This window comes from Anopheles cruzii, chromosome 2 (genome assembly GCF_943734635.1).
Source record: "Anopheles cruzii chromosome 2, idAnoCruzAS_RS32_06, whole genome shotgun sequence".
Lineage (NCBI taxonomy): Eukaryota > Metazoa > Arthropoda > Insecta > Diptera > Culicidae > Anopheles > Anopheles cruzii.
The window spans coordinates 61242274-61258280 of record NC_069144.1 but is presented as its reverse complement, the minus strand read 5'-3'; the positions used below and the strand labels follow the sequence as shown (position 1 = coordinate 61258280).

Here is a 16007-nt window from a genome sequence, read left to right as displayed (position 1 = left end):
TTATCATTTTTGCACTCAATACTGCAAATCGGTGTGGTCCGCCACGCTTAACGAACCGTACAGTTTCTCTGTCGGAAAAGAGAGTCGAACATTTTTACGACCAACCATCCGTAGAAGTAACCTTTTTGATACACTTTTCAAAAAATGCGCATCACTCATTTTCCTTTCCTGTCACGCTCTGCAGAATGTTCCCAGGCGGAGCTGGCTCGCTGGCTGGTTCATTCATTTTCATCGACTTTTCATGATGCTTAACTTAGTAGTCGCCGTATCACGCAAAAAAATCGAAAGCGTCCGTTTGCCGAAAAAAAGCGTTTCCGGAAGATGGAGAAAGCTTGGCCGCGTTAGTCATACGATAGCGGCAAACTATTTACCAGAATACCTGGGTGGTAATCTGTGGCCACGAAATGCCGTAGCGGCGGTACCGTTTCTGCCCAATTTATGAACGGGCAAAACATAATTGACTTTTGAATAGGTTATGCGGCAACTGTTCGTTACAGAAAAGCGATACGAATCGGGGGGCCCTATTGAAATTGACGTTAGTTCCACACATGGCACTTTCTTATGCCAATACTCCACGGTTCCAACGAGAGCATAAACCTATGCACCAATCGATAGACCTGTAGATGTACTTGCGGCGAACCAATTGTTTCCACTTTCACTACACCCGAACAACGTCCGAAGGCGCGTTTCCCACATCGCGAACACGTGTAACACGTGGTGCTCTAATACGTGCATTGAAAGATCCGCGATGCAAGATGAGTGCGTTTTGGAACTCCGTTGGATAAGTTCGATTAACTTCCATTAAGATGTAACCGCTGATGGAAACGTGTTTGATTCCGGTTTGGAACCTTATCGCCATCCCCTATCATCGAGCCTAGTGGAGTCCCATAGTGGTGGTGGCGCCTTCCTTCATCTAATACCCGGCCCCCAGAGCTGCTATTGCATAAAGACCGCGGAATTCCCACTACCAACCCCTTGACCCCTTTCTCACAGCACCCGCTTCAATCGCAACCCGGTTCGCCTTCGTGTGCCGGCCGGAGGGAGTGGGAGTCCGAGTCCCCACTTCCTCGGCTCGAGCGCGAGTCACTCGGCGGTGCGTTGCAAAAGTGAAAAGTGAAATTGCCGTTTTCGGGCGGCCCCGGTGGTGGTGTTGGTGTATTTGGAGCTTTTTGTTTTGTTTACGATCTTTCGGTTTTGCAATCCCGCCAGCGATCCCGGCACGCGATGAAGTTACCGAAGAGCGCGCGGGTTGTCGAACCAGTCCAGTCGCGGTCGGCAAACGGTGCAGAGTGAACATGCCTCAATCCGGCCAACGATCGCATAAGTGGGTTAGTGGGGTTCGCGGTGGGACGGGGCCACTGATTGCGCAGTGCCTGGTGGTGGCCCTGGTGATCGTGAACAATCGAGCGGATGCCATAAGCTACCGGAAGGACACTGGGTGAGTATAGGGCATCGGATTCCCCCCGGAGTGAGCCTCTTTTAATAAAGTGAATGCTCGGACGTAACAACACAGCTTCGCGACCGACGGGAAGGATCAGTTCGTGTTCCGGGCACCGGAAGCGACCAGCGTGGGCCCTCGGCCAGGAACGATCATTGCGTTTCAAGCGCAAGATGTGAAGCGTGCCGGACGCGTCCGCTTCGTAGACTCGTCCGAACAGCATCGCTCCGACAGCAGTGCTCCGTTCTTCGCACCGTCCTCTAGCGCCCCGAATGTGGTCCCTTTTTACAATCAGGGCGATCCGGATCAGGGCGGCGATAAGTTCTACACGGTCGGTGCCTCCATTCAGTTTGCGGGTGCAGGAGGTGATACGATCACACCGCCACCACCACCACCGCCAGCAGACACACGCGATGGCCAAACTGTGGCCTACCAACAGAAAGTGAAACGAAAGAAGAACAAATTCAAGTACGCCAATCAGAAGGTCTACAACGTAGCGGATGGGCAAGACCCGTACGTCCCGTTTGGGGCTCCTCTGCAGGACAATTATCTGACGGGGGCCGCGGGGCCTCAGTACGACCACACGATCGGCCACTATCCCGAACTCCAGACACAGCAGTATCCGTTTAGCATGAGCTCACACTATCCCGGTGCGTATCCCAGCTACAACGGGCAGCAGGCATCGGTCGGAGGTCTATACCAGCAGCAGCAGTACCTACAGCCCCAGTATCCTTCCCCGGCGTCCCAGCCACCATATGCGCCCTACAGACCTTCGCCGTATCAAGGTGGATCGGCGCCATATTACCAGCAGCAGCCGTCGAATGGGCCACCGAATGCCCAAAGCATTCTCGGGGTGCTCCAGAGCATCTTCAACTTTGCCCCCGGCACGTTCGGTGTCAACCGGCCGGGTGCGGCTTACGCTCCCAATCCGGCCCCCGTTCCCGGGTTCCCGGGAGGTGTCGGTGGACAGTTACGGCAAGCGTTGGACAATATTGCGGACAACGATGAACTGCAGTGCGTGCCGAAGCTAATCTGTATGATGTCCCGCAGCTCGACGGGCCAAGGTTTCAGTAGCTCCGTCAATCGGGGTCTCCTGTCGACGTGAGTAACCAGGGGACGAGTAGGGAACGAGTCGAGCCGCTTAATGAAGGTTTCTCCGTTTTTCTAACAGTATCCTCGGTGCTGTTCCGGACAGCTCGCCGTGGCTGAAATTTTCACGGGCCGCCTTGCTGGGGTACGGGATCGGGGCCAACAGTTGCGACGCGTACTACCCGAAGTGCCCCAAGGATGAGATGCAGATTCTGTACTACCTGAACAACCACAGGGGCGGATTCTTTCGCTTCTTCAACAACAACGGTGCTGACCAGCAGCCGCAGCAGCAATACGCGGGTTGATGCCGCCCGGCGGAGGAGGCGTTAATGTGCCAATCGATTGGGGATATCCGTCCGTAAGTCCGTAAGAAACGTCTATTTATTTGTGCACTACAGTGAGTGAAAGCAACCGTGCCGTGGTTCAGTGCGCCGTATTGGGTAAGAGTCGGCCGTAGAGAGGAGTGTTTGAAAACTGCTAATAAAATGAAATGGTTAAACTCACAAATTCACAAACATTCACATTTCGGTGATCGCCGGATGGTCGAAAATGCGCAAAACTCCCACGGACGAACGTTCGTAACGAAAGTTCAAGTTACCATGTGCGGCCCGTTACCTTGGTCCGGTGTTGCGCAGGAGGACACCGGACCAAGTAATGGTTGTTGACTTTCATCGCCATCTCGCTGTCTGGCCATCGCCGATGACGCATCTCACCTTCTGCCGCGAATGGCGCGAATTGGCTCCACGGACCTTAATAACGGTGGCCACCACGTTATCCAACCGGAACGTAATCCCACACATCGTTCGGTCGTGCGGTATCGTCGCACCTCGCGTCGGATTATTACCCAACCGATTGGTCCCGAAAGGGATAACGGTTTGTTATTGCAAATGTGGCCGAGGTTCATTAAGGGCTGCGGCCAATTGCCGCAGGAACCGGACCCACTTGCCAATCAGTGGACGATGATCAATGAGCAATATACAAAAGGAAAACATGGCAAGGTGCGCGATAATGAAAATCAATTCCGTTCCACCCGTATTGCGCCCCTTGCCCAGCATCCGTTCGAAGCCGGAAATTGAGATTCAATGGTTCAGTTTTTCTGGGCCAACCTTTCTGGAAATGGTTTTGAGAAAAATCGATTAAATTGCCAATTTACTGCCTTCGTTTACCGTAGCCGCAGCAATTGATAAGAATAGTTTGTAAACAACTTGCTTCCCAGTGGAGCCTGCTTCCCCAGATGTTGGCGGAGAGTTCTGCGCATGTCTTCCAATGCGCTCCGGATGCCGGAGCTCACCCTTCGTCGGTATCCTGGCGAGGCAATTGAGAAAGGTATATAAGCAGTGGGTAATGTGTGGCAATGTTTTCAGTGAGAAAAAATCCGCCGAATCCGGAGCAGATAGCAGATAAGCTACCGCGGACCAGTGTTTGGGACGATAAAGACGTCCACTGAGTAGTAAAGTATGTAGTCCGCGCAAAGTGCCGGCCACATGATGAAAGACGACGCAGACGAAGGTGATGCCGGGAAGGATTCAGCACACGGCTCACCCATTCGTGGCGATCGGAAAGTGGATCGATTCCTACGTACTGTCACAGGACACGATCTGCGCTGTGTGTCGTCATTCGATGGCTTCGTGAACCAGTGTATGTACCGCCCGGTCGACGGAGCCGCACTCGGTGTGGCCCGCATTCTGTTCGGACTGGCCATGCTGATCGACATTCCCGAGGAACGAGGTGGTGGCGACTTGGACCTCCGCTGGGGTGAGCCTCGTGACTGTCGGTTTCCGTTGATCCACTCGATGGAACCGCCAACTCTACCGCGCATGGGACTCGTTTACGGCGCGATGTGGCTCGGGGTGGCAGGCGTGGCGCTCGGTTACCGATTCCGAGTGTCCGCCGCCACCTTCAGCGTCACCTATTGGTATGTGTTTCTGCTGGACAAGAGCGCCTGGAACAATCACAGCTACCTCTACGGATTGCTGGGAACGATTTTTCTATTCACCGATGCACACCGCTGCTGGTAAGATGCCCGTCCGTTGCGCCCCCGATGGGTGTGTCTGATCGGACTCCTTTTATCTCCCCCGCAGTTCCATCGATGCCTGGCGAGATTCGGCGTCCGGACAGTGCGTACCGTTCTGGAACTACTTCATCCTAAAGTTTCAGTTCTTCGTGCTGTACTTTATCGCCGGGCTGAAGAAGCTGTGCCACGAGTGGCTGTCCGGGTACGCGATGACCAACCTCAGCTATCATTGGGTGTTTGTCCCTTTCCGGGCGGTGCTCGGAGCACAGCTGACGGATCTGCTGATTGTCCACTGGTTCGGCTGCCTTTTCGATACGACCGTTGTGTTTTTCTTGATCTACGCACCAACGCGAAGGGTGGCCACCGCGTTTGCCAGTGCGTTCCATCTGATGAACTCGAGGCTGTTTCATATCGGCATGTTTCCGTGGGTTTGTCTGACTCAACTTCCGCTCTACTATAGCGTCAGCTGGCCGAGACGAATTCTTTCCCGTGAGCCACGTCCAGCTCCGGTAACTGCGAAGGAAACGGAAGCTAAACCGCAGAACGACACACGTGGAAGCTGCGGCAGGCCAAACCATCATCGTCGTCGCAAACGATGGAAAATGGCCATCATGCTGGCGTACTGCTCGCTGCAGCTGTTTCTACCTTACTCGCACTTTCTCAGTCCAGGCTACAACAACTGGACCAACGGACTTTACGGCTACTCATGGGACATGATGGTACACGCCTGGGATACGACCATGATTGGGGTGCGGGTGGAGGATCGCAACAATCCGGGCCGGGTGCAGTATGTAGCGCCTTACGCATTCACAGACAACGATCGTTGGACCAAACATGCCGACATGGCGGTGCAGTTCGCGCGGTGCGTCGAGCGGAACCTGCAGCTTGAGCAGCCGTGGAGTCCCGAAAGAAAAGTGACCCCCCGGCCAGTGATGAATATTTCCGTTTACTTCGATATTTGGTGTAGCATGAATTCCAGGTTCCAGCAGCGGATCTTCAATCCGAACGTGGACATCCTGCGTGCCCCGTGGTCACCTTTCGAGTCGGTCGAATGGGTTTTGCCACTGTTGCAGCAGTTCACCGTTCACCGGACAGATATGCGGCGCCTAACGGACACAGTTCTTGGTTGGAGCAACCACTCGGATGTGATGTTTATCGCCGATTTTCCCGGTCTAACGCTTCGCAACTATGTGGCCAACGAGTTGTACAACGTTTCTTTAACCGTGCTGAATGGGACGGTGCGGGTTGAGACGGGCACCGATGAGGCCGCGGACACTTTCCAACCGAAAACCAGGATGGTTCTCAAGTCCGGCCAAAGTGCATCAGTGCGGCCGGGAAGTTTCCATTCGATCGAAACGATCGGCAGAGAACCGTCGTGTTACATGTACACATACGTAAACCGTACCAAAGAATTGCTCGAAGAGATTTCGAACGGTGTCAAAGGGAAGCGCTCCGTAGCAATGTTGCCATTGCGTGAAGAATTTCTTCATCGGTGGGAAAACTTTGTCCGATTCACGCAAAACGTAGGCAACTCATTTCTGTACGAAGTTTACGGGGTTCCCATGCCAAGGCGCTTGAAGGAACTCGTATTGGATTGTTAGTAACCAGAGTAATGAGGCATTTGTGTTGTAATGTGATATCGCCCAGTGTGTTTTTTTTCCACTACGGAAAGGTCGGGTAATTAAATTGAATAAAACACTGTAATGGGCAAAAAAATCGCTTACTATTGTTGTTACAAGTTGCTTTTTTTGTCAAACCGAGCCCGAAATTCACAGATGTTCTGGCGTTACAGTTCTGGCTCGATCTTCTGGTTCTTCTCGATCTGCACTGACGCACTGACCCGTCGCCTCGTTCACTTATCCTTTATTTCTCTTTCGGGCCCGGGCCGGGTCTCGATCTGATATATTGCAACAACCGATTAATGTTTAAACTCACAGCAAACATTTGCACACAACTGTTATTTGTGCTGTAAGTTTTATTCAACTGTCAACGTTCAATTGTCAAAAGCATCTAGTTGCCGGAAGTTGCAGAAACGCTCCGAACTGTCAAACGAAAATTGGCGTCGCTTCGCTTCAGATCGTATCAAACTGTTCCCGCTAATTGCGCCGCAAATTGTTGAATTTTGTGAAAGTTTCGTTTTCAAATCATCATCCGCTCAGCGGAAACTACTGTAAGCTGCACGTAAGGGTGAGTGTTGTTTCTCGTTTGTTCTGGAATTAACCAACCAAAGGTGTTCTCGATATGGGATCAGACTGCGGGGCACGCGGAATCGGGATCTTACGTGTTTAAGCGGCAGCGGGCTAAGAGTGGATACTGTACTGTTGTTGGAAAGGATGCCTTTCTCGCGTTGATTCCACAATTGAATGATTTACCTCTAAACGTTCGCTTTCAGCTTTGAGTCACACTCTTCACTTTTGCAAGCTGCTCGCTTCCTCCGCACAAGTGTGGCGTAAGCATAAAACGGCAACAAACACTATGCACATTCATTGCCATGTGTTCATATCGTGAATTTTAAGTTTCGCTGTTCCTTCTTTGTTGGCCCCGTGGAAAACACCCTGTCAAAAACCGGTACTCTTTAGGGGTTTAGGACACTAAGGGAGGACCACGTATCCGCGGTCCACCGGGCCCTCTAAACAAAGCCATATTTACCATCCGTCCAAGGGCCGGAACCCTAACCCATTTTTCTGTAATGGTTAGTGTAATGTTTTTTTTTGTCTCGTAACAGCAGAATGTCATCCAGACAAACTTTGAGGCGAGGAGTCAAGCGACGGGAGAGCCAGGTTGAGGATGAGGAGGCCCGCGCCAGACGAGAATATTACGATTACCACAGCGACAGCGAACCGGAACTCGACGCTGATGAGCTGGAGGCCGATCGCAGGGTGTTCAACAGTGTCACGGAGGAGGAGCGTCAAAAGGCGAGGGAACTCACGCGCCGTATGGTGCTGATCTGCGAGCAACACGCGGAAAATGGGCCGAAGATGCTGAAGCAGATTCTGTGCGCGCTGGGGCCACTTATCCCCGGCCTACCGAAGGATCCCCGCACCGCATTGGAGGAGTCCATAGGGCCATGGAGCAACGAGTCCATCGAGATGCAGGGAGGCGTTTACTGGCATCGTGGTTTTGGTAAGTGTGTCTGTGTGTCTTAGGTGTGTTAACATAAAATTATTATAATTACATTATCATTACAGAAAACGGAATACGTGCCAACAGAGCCACCGACCAAAAGGACCTCACATTTGACATTCAAGTCGATGAAGTGTCGCTGGAACAGATGACAAAACCGACATTCTTAGCGTGGATTATCATGGCTCGGCTGCACGAAGGCTCAAAACCACCGGGCGAGCCTTTTGTCGTCGGTGTGTTTTGTGGCGATGCTGAGCCGCACTGTGAGGAGTTCCTGGGGCCGTTCATCGAAGAGGCTGAACGGTTATGCGAAGCACCACTGACGATTAATGGGGATTCGGTAACCGTTAAACCACGAGTAGTAATTACCGACGTTGCCGCACGGGCATTTGTTAAAGGTAGGTTTCGAAGGGCGGCTGAATATAAATGTATCTAAACGTATAAAAAATATGTGCCTTCCCAACTATTACAGGGACGGTCCATCAGAGCAATTACTACGGGTGCCCAAAGTGCACCATAAAAGGAAAGTTTGTCTCTGGATCCACCATCACGTTCTTCGGCAAAAGGAACACCAACCCACGGACAAATGAAGAGTTCCGGCGAGGAGTTTACGCAGGCACCCACCAATTGGTGAGAGATGAGAGAGATGGGCAACCCTTTATGACGCCTTTGGCGAGGTTGCCCATAGACTTAGTCCAGAATGTAATTGTAGGCGAAAACCGACGTTTACTGCACATCGGTGCTATGAAAACTTTGTTTTTCGCGTTTGCCGATGGTCTTGGTAATATCCAGGCCATGGAACGACAACATCGTGAACTTATGGAGACCACATTGCATGGTTTCCGGTACCCTCACGAAAGGAAACAGCCAAACTATGTAACCGATATTGCTAAGTGGCCGCACACCATGTGGGGCTGCTTTTTAGACATCGTAGGGGTCGTAATACTGAAGCCAGCTATAAAGGAACAGTACTACGACAACTATTGTCGATTGCATTGGGCCGTTGCAATTTGCAACAATAGACGATATCGACATTTGCTGAATTACGCGCGGTTGTTGATAGAGGATTTTGTAAAAGAGCACCAAAAGTTGGTCGGCTATGTGACGAGTACTTTTCACTGCCTCCTCCACCTAGTGGACGAGGTAGAAATGTTTGGAGCCTTGCCACTACAGTCTGCGTACCCGTTTAAGGCCGCACATAGTAACCTTAAACACAGAGTAGACGTCACAAAGCGCACACCGCCGGAGCAGCAGATCGCGAGAGCCCTGTTACTCCGTGAGGCAGCGCGTCGTGGTGAGAAACCACTCCCTCTTATTCCGATCCCTACGAACGATGACCTTAGGGTGGTAATCCGAGAGAAATTCGTGTTGAGATGCGAATCCATTTCAGCAGACGATAAAAACTCTTGGTTCTTGGCGCCGAACTCCGCAAGCGGCGGCCAAGTAGTTAAATTTCTTAAAGCTTCGGCAGACCCCTTTACCGTGTATGGGCAACCCCTTGCCGAGCAAACGACGAGTTACAAACATCCAGTCAACGTGCCTGATGGGTTGAACGTGTTTACCTCAATCGACAAAACACAACTGCAGAACACAAAAGAATATCGCTTGAAGGATATGATTTGTAAACTATGTCCACTTAATATGCAGAGTTACACAGCGTTTGTGCCTCTGCCTGAATCCTTTGCAGAGACCTAAGGAGATTCTTAGACCTTTCACAAGAAGAACAATTTTGTGAGCTTTCAATTTCTCGCGCGGAGACACAAAAAACCATTTTAATAGGGTTCTTACGAAAATGCATTCACTTCAGTTCGGGTAACGACTCTCAAATGAAAAACGTTTGGCTAAATAAATACGAAACAGCTCCACGAACTCCAGTATGAGTTTCCGATCTGCACTGACCCGTCGCATCGTTCCATTATTTCTTCGGGCTCCGTTTGATATATTGCAACAACCGTTTATTGTTCAAACTCACAGCAAACATCTGCAGCCAACTGACAGTCTACGGTGCTGTCAATTTTATTCATTCAACTGTCAAAAGCTTCTAGCTGTTGGAAGCAACCCTCGAAGGACCGTCACTGAACTGTCAGTTGAAAAATGGCTGTGCTGTGCTGTTCTGTCGTATCAAAACAATTCCCGCAAATCCACCGCAATTGGTTGGATGTGGTGAAAATTACGTTCAAAAATCATCATCCGCTCAGCGACAACTACTGTAAGCTGCACGCTAGGGTGAGTGTTGTTTTCGCCCTTGTTCCGGGATAAACCAACCGACGGTACTCTCGATATGCGATCAGGCTGCGGGGCAAGCGGAGTCAGAATCTTACGTACGCACGCACACGTGGAGTGTTTGAGCGGCGGCAGCGGGTGAAGAGTGGATGCTGTGCTGTTGTTGGAAAGGATCTCGCGTTAATGGCCCAACCATTCCACAATTGAATGATTTGCCTCTAAACGTTCACTTTCAGCTTTGAGTCACACTCTTCACTCTCGCCAGCTGCTCAACATCCTCCACACAAGTGTGATCGAGGCCCGCTGACGTGATCAAGGCCACGGTCAGCAAGCACGCAGAGAGCAAATATGCAACCAGCTGACGGATTATGTAACGCCAGAGAAATGACAACCGATGGCTCAACGAACAGCACCAAGACGAATCGAAAGAACGGCTCCAGACATCCACGCGAGTGTCTGGAGCATGTTCCCCTGTTCCGGTGGCTGAAAGAACTCGGATGGCGAAACGAAACAGCGTTACGAATAGCGACGTTCGAGCGCACCGGGAAGGGACTGTATTCGCGGCGATCGATCGCTGGTGGGGACTGCATCATAGCACTGCCATTCGAAGCGTTGATCGGCTGGAACACGATCGAGAAGGATGAAGAGTTCAGGGCCATGTTCAACGGCGAAACCATCGGCCAGCGCGAAGCCAGCGAGAAGATTCCCTTTCAAACGCTGTTGGCCTTCTACCTCTGTGCACAGGAGCACAAGAAGAACCCAAGGACTGAAGCGTATTTGCAGGCGCTACCAAAGACGTTCTCCAATCCTTACTTTTGCTCCAAAGCGGAACTGTTGCACTTTCCCGAGGTGCTGTTGAGAACAATGGTTGAGCAGAACCAGCAAATTAATGTGGCATTTGAAAGAATCGTCACCGCTCTGCATTCCCAGTGGCAGGGCGTATTTGAACTGGAGCGCTTCAAGTGGGCATTCTTTGCGGTAAACACCCGGAGTGTGTACGTGGACCCGGAGGTTACGCGAATGATCAACAGTTTCCTACCCGCCGGCACCCTATTCGAAGACCTTCTCTCCGACGACCCATCGATGGCGCTTGCACCATTGCTGGACTTTTTCAACCATCATGCGCGCACCCAAACGAAAAGTGGCCTCTCACTTACGACACGGCAAGTTCAGCATCGGCTGAGCAAAGGGAAACCGTTGGATCTGTGGTACACGCTTCGCACGCACGCCGCCCATCCGGCCGGGCGGCAAATTTTCATCGACTACGGCACGCACAACAACACCAGTTTGCTGCTGGAGTACGGATTTACGGTTCCCGATAATCCGGACGATTTCTTCGAACTCACGCTGGACGATATCAACGCGTTCATCAAGCACGACCCCGAACTGCGGTGCTTGCGATTGCCGCGCGAAAAGTACCGGTTCATTGGCGGACATCGGCTCGCCGAACAGCTGTTCTTCGTTGAGGACGATCTGCTGAGCCACAACCTGTCCGTCTGTTTGACGATCCTCTTCGTGGAGCAAAACGTTCACCACCTGCGGGCGATCGCATTCGCCTCGACCCCTCCACTGGGGCCGATCCGAGCGATCGCGCTTCGGTTGCTCGATTTCGTGGCGTTGCAAATGAACCGATCGATTGCGGGCCTCAGTTCGCTGGCTTCGCTCACGCCTGCGGCGATCGCGTATCGAGAGTACGGATGGGAGGGTGTCCGATTTTTGAATAAAATCAAAAGCAAATTTTAGCCAAAAACCGCGTGGTCCCGTTCTTTTCGGTTCCCCTCTCTATAACAGCACCTCCATCATGTCACGGCTTCCGCAGCAAGCTTACGCAACGATCCGAGGCGACACAGAGACACGGTGTCAAGACGATACTATGCCACCGGACCACAGGGTGGTGATGGCACCGGAAACGCCCTGCGGCATATATTTCAGAAGAAGAAACAACGTAAGCCAAGTCTTTCGAGTCCGCCCCACAATCCGCTCACACTCCACCTCTAACATAATTGGCTGGCCGATCACGTTTGCGGCGGCATTGGGTTTGTCCAAAGTGCTACTAAAACACTGTCCAATTCCAACACTAATGCTTGCGACCGGAGAAGGTCTAACGGGGCTAACACCCAATTCGGTGCAGACAAAATTACCCTTCTCTTCTGTTTTTCGCAGGTTTTTCCCATTTGTTTTCCCCATTTTATACTCACAACCCCCAGACTGTAATAGAGTAGAACCGTGATTTGAATCCGTTTGCGTTTTGCTAACTTTTGTTCGCGATTTTTTGTGCATTTGCCTGTTTTATTTTCTGGTTAAACTGTGTGCCGCCAACACGGGGTTACGTTACGTTTCTTGTTTCTCTCTTTCTCTCTCTTTTCCCTGGTTGCACACTTTTCCTTTCCATTTGCGCACGGTTATGGTCCACAACGTCCCGGTGGCTGTAATCTAGCAGCGACGACGGCTGGATTCGAAGGTCGTTGGTTTGAGGGTCAATCAGGCAATCCGCTGAGTATTCGTCGGCCACAGCAAACGCAGCAAATACGACGGTATCTTCACACCGGGGGCTACCGGAAGACGAAGACGGGTCATCCGAATGCCGCACCGTTTCACGGTGGAGCGGAGCTGCCATCAAGAGCGACTGCCCCTAACACAAAACGGTTCCCAACCAACCCTAACCACCATTCCCTACTGTCGCCAGCTCCGACCACAATCCGCAAATCACCACCAATCCGTCATTGTTTCCACCTAGGCCACCATCCGGCGTCCGGCGAATCGATTGGCAGCTACGATGGGCCGGCAGTGACCGCCACCGATATGATTAAGGCGATGGCCACGTACATTTGGCCCAAGGATGACGCCCTGGTGCGGAAGAGGTAGGCCGTGGATCTGTCCTGGGGACCGTTCGCGATCGCCACTGCAACCCGTCGTCTCTTCGTTACAGAGTCTTGATATCTTTGAGCTTACTCGGAGGAGCGAAAGTACTGAACGTGTGCGTTCCGTTCCTGTTCAAAATGGGCGTCGATAACCTGAACGTGCTGAGCATGGACACGGTACCGGAGGCGGCCTCAGCCCTCACCATCTCGGTCCTGTTGGGGTGTAAGTGTCCATCAACGGGACTCGCCTGGTGGCCCCGTTTCATCATGTTCCATTGCTTTTTCGTCCACTTCCGCAGATGGCATTGCACGCGCCGGAGCTGCGGGTTTCAACGAGCTGCGGAATGCCGTCTTTGCCCGCGTGGCTCAGCATTCGATACGAAAGATCGCTACCAATGTGTTCCTGCATTTGCACAATCTCGACCTACAGTTTCACCTTAGCAAGCAAACGGGTGCCCTTTCGAAGGTAATGAACCGAAGGTGCGGGAATTGAATGGCCACTCATCCACTGGTTCCTCTCTCTCTCTCTCTCTCGTGTGCACAGACCATCGATCGAGGATCGCGAGGCATCAACTTTGTGCTCACGGCGATGGTGTTTAACGTTGTTCCGACGGTGTTTGAGTTGGCGCTCGTCTCCTCGATCCTCGGCATGAAGTGTGGCCTTGCGTACGCGGCCCTTTCGATGGGGTGCGTCGGCGTGTACAGCGCATACACTCTGGCCGTGACGCAGTGGCGCACCAAGTACCGAATCTACATGAACCAGGCGGAAAACGAGGCCGGCAATAAGGCCGTCGATTCGCTCATCAACTACGAAACGGTAAAGTATTTCAACAACGAGCAGTACGAAGCGACCCGCTACGATCGAGTGCTGCAGAAGTACGAGGCGGCCAGCCTGAAGACGAGCACCAGCTTGGCGATCCTGAACTTTGGCCAGAATGCGATTTTCAGCGTTGCGCTGAGCGCCATCATGGTGATGGCCGCGAACGAGATCGCTCGGGGCAACATGACGGTCGGGGATTTGGTGATGGTGAACGGGTTGCTGTTTCAGCTCTCGATTCCGCTCGGGTTTCTCGGGAGCGTTTACCGGGAGGTTCGCCAGGCGCTACTCGATATGCGTACCATGTTCACGCTAATGGGAGTGGAAAGCGCCATTCAGAACCGTTCCAATGCGCTTCCGTTGGATGTGCGCCGGGAGACGGCTTCGATCGAGTTCCGCAACGTTGGTTTCCGGTACGCGCAGAGCAATGACATTTTCAAGGATCTTTCCTTCACGATACCGCCCGGTGTAAAGATTGCCATCGTCGGTGGGTCGGGCTCGGGCAAGTCCTCGATGGTGCGGTTACTGTATCGATTCTTCGAACCGACGGCGGGCGAGATTCGGATCAATGGGCAAAACATTCGCGAAGTGGATCTGCAAAGTTTGCGACGTGCGATCGCTGTGGTGCCGCAGGATTCGGTACTCTTCCACGACACCATCCGCCACAACATTCACTACGGTGATCTGTCGCGATCGCAAGCCGAACTGGAGGATGCGGCCCGTATGGCGGATCTGCACGACTCCATTCTGCAGTGGCCCAAACAGTACGACACGCAGGTCGGCGAACGGGGACTGAAGCTGTCCGGGGGAGAGAAACAACGGGTGGCCATCGCGCGGGCCATTCTAAAGAACTCACCCATCCTGGTGTTCGATGAAGCGACAAGCAGTTTGGATTCCATCACCGAGCAAGTAAGGAACCAGGAATCGGCGTCCTTCCGAGTCCAAACGGAAACAAACGAAAAACTTTCGCTTCCTTTCGTAGAACATACTGCAAGCCCTGGCCCGGGCAACGGATAATCGTACCAGCATCTGCATTGCTCATCGGCTTTCGACGGTGATGGATGCGGATGAAATATTGGTGCTTGAAAACGGACGCATTGGACAGCGGGGAACACACGATCAGCTGCTGCGGAGCGGAGGTCTGTACACCAAGCTGTGGGACACACAGAATCGTCTGCACAGTGGCACCAAAACGATCGGCGAAGGGAATCATTGAGCCTCGGATGCGAAAGTTTGCACCAGGCGAGGCGAACGCAATGGAATCGAACTTTGCCAACGGTTGTTGACTATTTTTAAGACAAAACGAAAAGAAAACTCCGACCCATAGGGAGCTAGGTAAAATACAGCGCTGTTTTAAAATACCCGAATGTTTTGGTTTTATTTGAAAGACAAGACTATGAGTCAATTTTTGATCTATCGTCGTTTTGCAGTAGAAGCTAACTGACTTTTCAAACGACCGACAGCAGCAACGGACGCAGCCAGTGCGGAGTGACAGCCAGTCCGCGAGCCAACTGTCAAAGCGTGAGCGTGCAGCAAAGAAAAACATTGGGAACGTAGAGAAAGTTTGAAAACACGATCTAGGAGGCGAAGATTTCGGTAAAATATCATTTTAGAAGCACCTTTCACACACAATGGCGGACGTGTTGGACATCTACAACCACGAGGAGTTCGAGGTGGACGAAGATGGAGACCAGGGCATCGCACGGTTAAAGGAAAAGGCACGCAAGCGAAAGGGACGCGGCTTCGGCAACGAAAGCATCCCCCGGGAAACCATCGACTACGAGCGGCTTCAGGACGACGAGGAAGAGGCCGAACCGGGCCCGCAGCGCTCGGTCGAAGGGTGGATCCTGTTTGTGACGTCCATCCACGAGGAGGCGCAGGAAGATGACATTCAGGAGAAGTTTTGCGAGTTTGGCGACATCAAGAACATTCACCTGAATCTCGACCGCCGGACCGGCTTCCTGAAGGGGTACGCGCTGGTCGAGTACGAAACGTACAAACAGGCGATGGCGGCCAAAGAAGCGCTGAATGGTTCGGAAATCCTCGGCCAAACGATTGCCGTCGACTGGTGCTTCGTGAAGGGACCGAAAAAGCTCAAGAAATCCAGTAGTGACCGCCGCCGGCGATAGGTGGATAGGCGGAAGTAAATGTATACCAATTCTATAGGTAAAGACACCCGGATGTACCCGGAACATACACACCCATTTGTCACACCACACCACAGATTAACGGTTATTTTGTCCCATAGAGGGCTTTGTAAGAAATACGCGACATGAAATAAACTGGACCTCATAATTTCAAAACCTACCTTTTCGTTATCGTTACGCGGAACCGAAAGAGTTCCGACGCGTTTTAAAGCAAGAGAGGGGAGCATTTCAGCTTTCGGCCAGCATTTACTAAAATGGGGCTCTTCGGATGTTCCTTGGCGTAGCCGATGGCTTC

The 16007-nt window shown here is 52.1% G+C and overlaps 6 protein-coding genes across 9 annotated transcripts; all 6 read left to right on the top strand.

Moving 5' to 3' along the window:
- Positions 1–1295: 1295 nt before the first annotated feature.
- On the top strand, positions 1296–2793 carry LOC128267191 (uncharacterized; the record flags this gene model as incomplete). Its single annotated transcript, XM_053003980.1, has 3 exons — positions 1296–1438; positions 1514–2539; positions 2610–2793. Coding segments are annotated over exons 1-3 (1353 nt in total), but the record flags the coding sequence as incomplete, so codon positions are not given.
- Positions 2794–4014: 1221 nt separating this feature from the next.
- Positions 4015–6179, top strand: LOC128267190 (vitamin K-dependent gamma-carboxylase). The gene is made up of 2 exons (XM_053003979.1): positions 4015–4541; positions 4609–6179. The coding sequence occupies exons 1-2, from the start codon at positions 4015–4017 to the stop codon at positions 6140–6142; spliced, it is 2061 nt and encodes a 686-aa protein (XP_052859939.1). The 3' UTR covers positions 6143–6179.
- Positions 6180–6588: 409 nt separating this feature from the next.
- On the top strand, positions 6589–9522 carry LOC128267214 (uncharacterized). Of its 4 annotated transcripts, none has more exons than XM_053004013.1 (4): positions 6589–6722; positions 7270–7664; positions 7730–8062; positions 8137–9522. In XM_053004013.1, exons 2-4 carry the CDS (start codon positions 7271–7273, stop codon positions 9357–9359), a joined length of 1950 nt encoding a protein of 649 aa, XP_052859973.1. In that variant the 5' UTR covers positions 6589–6722; position 7270; the 3' UTR covers positions 9360–9522. The 4 variants fall into 4 exon arrangements, with proteins under 4 accessions (XP_052859973.1, XP_052859970.1, XP_052859971.1 ...); XM_053004010.1 differs by having other exon boundaries at positions 6618–6728; XM_053004011.1 differs by having other exon boundaries at positions 6630–6722; positions 7267–7664.
- Positions 9523–9759: 237 nt separating this feature from the next.
- LOC128267189 (SET domain-containing protein 4) lies at positions 9760–11630 on the top strand. The gene is made up of 2 exons (XM_053003977.1): positions 9760–9890; positions 10124–11630. The coding sequence occupies exon 2, from the start codon at positions 10236–10238 to the stop codon at positions 11628–11630; it is 1395 nt and encodes a 464-aa protein (XP_052859937.1). The 5' UTR covers positions 9760–9890; positions 10124–10235.
- A 92-nt stretch (positions 11631–11722) lies between these two features.
- On the top strand, positions 11723–14880 carry LOC128268786 (iron-sulfur clusters transporter ABCB7, mitochondrial). The gene is made up of 6 exons (XM_053006005.1): positions 11723–11832; positions 12625–12748; positions 12817–12971; positions 13048–13214; positions 13293–14474; positions 14548–14880. The coding sequence occupies exons 2-6, from the start codon at positions 12690–12692 to the stop codon at positions 14779–14781; spliced, it is 1797 nt and encodes a 598-aa protein (XP_052861965.1). The 5' UTR covers positions 11723–11832; positions 12625–12689; the 3' UTR covers positions 14782–14880.
- A 249-nt stretch (positions 14881–15129) lies between these two features.
- On the top strand, positions 15130–15842 carry LOC128267376 (RNA-binding protein 8A). Its single transcript, XM_053004197.1, has one exon. The coding sequence runs from the start codon at positions 15197–15199 to the stop codon at positions 15692–15694; it is 498 nt and encodes a 165-aa protein (XP_052860157.1). The 5' UTR covers positions 15130–15196; the 3' UTR covers positions 15695–15842.
- Positions 15843–16007: the final 165 nt, after the last annotated feature.